At 69.2% G+C, this 3667-nt stretch overlaps 1 protein-coding gene across 1 annotated transcript; it reads right to left on the bottom strand.

Moving 5' to 3' along the window:
- Nucleotides 1-271: 271 nt before the first annotated feature.
- Nucleotides 272-2613, bottom strand: PRSS57 (serine protease 57). The gene is made up of 5 exons (XM_026082288.1): nt 2488-2613; nt 2000-2153; nt 1634-1778; nt 829-1089; nt 272-737 (listed from the first exon to the last, which is right to left on the bottom strand). The coding sequence occupies exons 1-5, from the start codon at nt 2555-2557 to the stop codon at nt 558-560; spliced, it is 810 nt and encodes a 269-aa protein (XP_025938073.1). The 5' UTR covers nt 2558-2613; the 3' UTR covers nt 272-557.
- Between the last annotated feature and the right edge of the window lie 1054 nt (nt 2614-3667).

The raw sequence follows: 3667 nt of genomic DNA, 5'->3' as shown, positions 1-3667 counted from the left end.
CCACGAGGCAATTAAAGAGGGGTGAGAGCCAGGGCCTGGGCTGTGCTGGCTCCCAGGGCAGGTGGGAGAAGGGCAGGAGCAGGAGCAGGGTGTCCCGTCCTGGGGGACCTGCAGACCTGCAGGATCGGGCAGGCTGGCGCTGGGGGAGTCGCGTGTCCCTGGAGCTGGGGCTGTGCCACCTCGGAAGGGGGGGAGCGGGGCAGGAGGAGGAGGAGAGGCAGGTGGACAGGGCTCCGGGGACAAGGTTTTATTGAGCTGTTGCGGGGGGGAGCAGGGTGCCGGAGCCCCTTGGTGCAGCACAGGGGCTTCTCCCCTCGCCAGCGGGCAGAAATCAGCCTCCTGCGTTGCCTTGCTGCACCCGGGGAAACTGAGGCAGGGAGGGGGGGCAGAAGCGACATGAGCCCTGACTGCCACTTCCCCTTGACCATGGAAACCCCTGGGGCAGGGAGGAGGGCCCCGGCGTCCTGGCCCACGCCTCAGCTGCCGGAGGCCACCAGGCAGCCGGGACGCGCTTGTGCCCGTTTGCAGCCCTGGCTCCTGCCCGCCCCGGGGCCCCGCTAATGCTTGTGCTGCCCCTTGGGGCACCAGTGCCCTCGCACGGTGCGGAGGACCCAGCTGACGTAGTTGGAGATCTTGGTGTAAACGTCGGGGTGCCTGCGGTCCCCGCACCGCTCCCCGGAGAAGGAGACGATGCCGTAGACCTTTGCCTTGAAGACCAGGGGTCCCCCGGAGTCGCCCTGCAAAGCGCCAAGGCCGGAGGGAGGGAGGCCGGGCTGCCGCGCGGGGCCCGTCGGGGGGCCGCGGGGGCCATGGGGGCTGTGCGCTCACCGTGCAGACGCCCTGCAGCGTGGTGTTGCGGCTGGCCGCGCACAGCATGTTGGGTGAGACGCGGCCTTTCCAGAGCGTGCGGCACAGGCTCCGCTTGACGATGGTGGTTTTGGTCTCCATGAGCTGGGTGGACTCGTCGCCGTAGTTGGACGTGTCCCCCCAGCCCGTCACGCAGCAGACGGTGCCGGGTTTCAGGTCGACGTGCGGCAGGGGCAGGCGGATCCGCTTCACGTGCTCGTTCAGCGTGGCCGACCTGTTCAGCTGGGAAGGGAGCCGGGCCGGGGCGAGGGTGGCTGCCTCCCCGTCGGCCCGGCCCATTCCTGACCCCCTCCGGATGCCACCACACGCGCGTCCCACCTCCCAGGTCTTGCTGAATCACCCCAGCTCCGGCTTTGCCTCCCTAGAGGCTGGGCGCCGCTTCCCAGCCTTTCCGAACTGGTCCCAGTCGGCTCTAGAGACTGGCTGCCCCGCAGCAGCAGGAGCTGCAGACCCGGCGCGGGGTTGGCGTGTCCTCAGCTGCCTCCATCATGGCCCCACGGCGCGTGTCCGCTTCTCCGGAGAAGCACTGACATCTAGTGTTGGCTTGCCCCGCGCCCGGCTCCGGCTCCGCGCCGGCGTCTCCCGCCCGCGCCAGAGAGCAGGAACCCTGCGGCGGGAGGACGCCAGCCAGCAGGACCCTCGCCGAGGCCACCCCGTCCCGCCGGGCGGATGGCCCTGCCCTGAGCAGAGGGAAGCGTCCCCAGCCCTGCGGCCGGGCCGGTCCGTCCCCAGCCTGGACGGCGGCGTGCCGCGGGGGGACACTCACCCTGAGCAGGCGGATGTCGTGGTCCATCGACCGGGGGTTGTAGTGTGGGTGCGCGATGGACTCCTCGATGCTGAAGACCTGCTGGGACGCCTCGGGCTCCCCCAGATTGTGGGCACCCAGGACCACACGCACTGACGGGTTGCGCCTGCGGCGAGGGGCAGAGGGGCCGCGAGCGCGGCGGGGAGTTGGGGACTTGCACCCGGCAATGGTGGGGTTTGCTCCAGACCCATCTAACTTCCCGTGGTGGCCAAGGTAATGGCTTTTGGGTCCTTCTGCAAACGCGGGCAAAGGGAGCTGTTCCCCATCCTCGGGGGATAGGGATGGGGCTGGTGAAGGTGTGCACCCCACGGGAGGAGCACCGCTCACCTGGAAATGAAGCAGTGAGCTGCTGTCATCACCCACTTGGGCCACACCAGGAAGCCCCCGCAGACGTGCTCTCCGTCCATCTGGATGGAAGCCATGTAGGGCCGGGAGTGGGGTGCCACCGCCTTTCCCCCGATGATCCAGCTCCCTTGGGCACCTGGTGGGTGCAGGCAGGGTTACCGACTGCCGGAGGCGTCTGGGCACAGCGCTGAGCCGTGTCGTTCCCTTCCTGGCTGCTGTGTCCTGACCACCTCGGCACTATCCATGGAGGCCAGGGAGCGACTGAGCACCCGCTCCGGCCCAGGGAGGGCTTAGCGAGGCGATGGCAGGGCAAAGCCCCTTCCCCGTGCTGCAGCAGGCCCTCGGGGGGCACCGCCGGGGCCAGAGCCCGGCTCGGCTCAGCCCTGACCATCGGGTCTCCTCTCCCTCCGCGGCCGTGAGGACCAGCCCGAGCTCCTGGCCGCCCATCCCAGCCCCAGCTCCCCCGTTACCTGCCGGGGCCAGTGCCAGGAGCAGCCCGGAGCCCCCCAGGCTCAGGATGAACAGGCTGGCCGCATCCATGCTGGCACGGAGCAGGGCTGCTGCCACCTCCTGCAGGGCCGCTCGGGGCAGGGTGGGTGTTAAATAGCCCCGGGGGTGGGAGGGCCTGCGGGCACAGCGCTCGGGTGGCTGCTGGTGGGGATCTGCCTCCTCTTCCCTCCTCTCCGGGTGTTGCTGCCTTGTGAAATTGCTCGAGGGGGGGCTCGGGCCGTGCAGCGGTGCCTGGGGGTGGGGGCAAGGGGGCTCCCGGCCCCCTGGGGGGTCGGACTCGCTGTCGCACCGGCGCTGCCGCAGCCTCCCTGGGAGCAGAGAGGCTGCTTGCCGGGAGGAGAGCGGATTAAGGAAGGAAGAGAGAAAGCAGAGTAGCTTCCCGAACATCCTGGCTCCTCTTGTGCCTTAAGCTAATCAGGATGAAGCCTCTCTCCTCTTGGCACAGTGTGAGCTGGGCCCAGCCATGTCCCAGGGACATCTCCTATGATTCAGGAGGGTCTCGGGGGCTGGCCGGCGGCCTTGCTGCTGTGGGTCACGCCGGGACTGTGCTACCTTCAGACCTGCCTCTTCCCTCGGCCCCTTCCAGAGCACCGGGGACCGGCTGGCTCTGGCACCATGGCCACAAGCAGAGGGGCAGTTTGCTCCCCGTGAATCTGGATCCCTCCCTGGGGTGGAACAGGGGCTGCACAGGTGTATCGGGTCAGGGAGACGGGGGTTGATTCCCAGGGGGACGGACTCCCCCCGCAGAGCTGGCTTTGCTCCGGGGCCAGGCGAGGAGCTCTCGCCGTGGGCAGCGGGGCAGGTTTCCCAATGCCGCCGGTGGTTTGAGACTCGATCCAGGCTTCCTGTGTCAGTTTGTCGGAGGAAACCATCGCATTGGGAAACGAGTGAGCGGAGAGGGGCAAACATCCAGCCTGGGCTTCCCCTTCTGCTCCTTCCTCCCCCCGGTCACAGCTCGTGCAGTGCCAGCGCTGTGGAGCGCGGGGGTCCTGGCGCGGCGGGCACGAGGAGCACGGCTCGGCAGCGGCCTTCCGCCGCGGCGGTGCCGGGAGGACAGGAGACTCCCGCTCCTGGCGAGCTGGGGAGGGGGGGGCTGTGGTGCTGAGCCCGGTGCGGGTCCCGCTTGCGTCTCGGGGCTCA

Source organism: Apteryx rowi, unplaced genomic scaffold, assembly GCF_003343035.1.
Source record: "Apteryx rowi isolate R43461 unplaced genomic scaffold, aptRow1 scaffold_570, whole genome shotgun sequence".
NCBI lineage: Eukaryota > Metazoa > Chordata > Aves > Apterygiformes > Apterygidae > Apteryx > Apteryx rowi.
The sequence above is the reverse complement of the archived record's forward strand: the minus strand, read 5'-3'. Positions and strand labels throughout refer to the sequence as shown.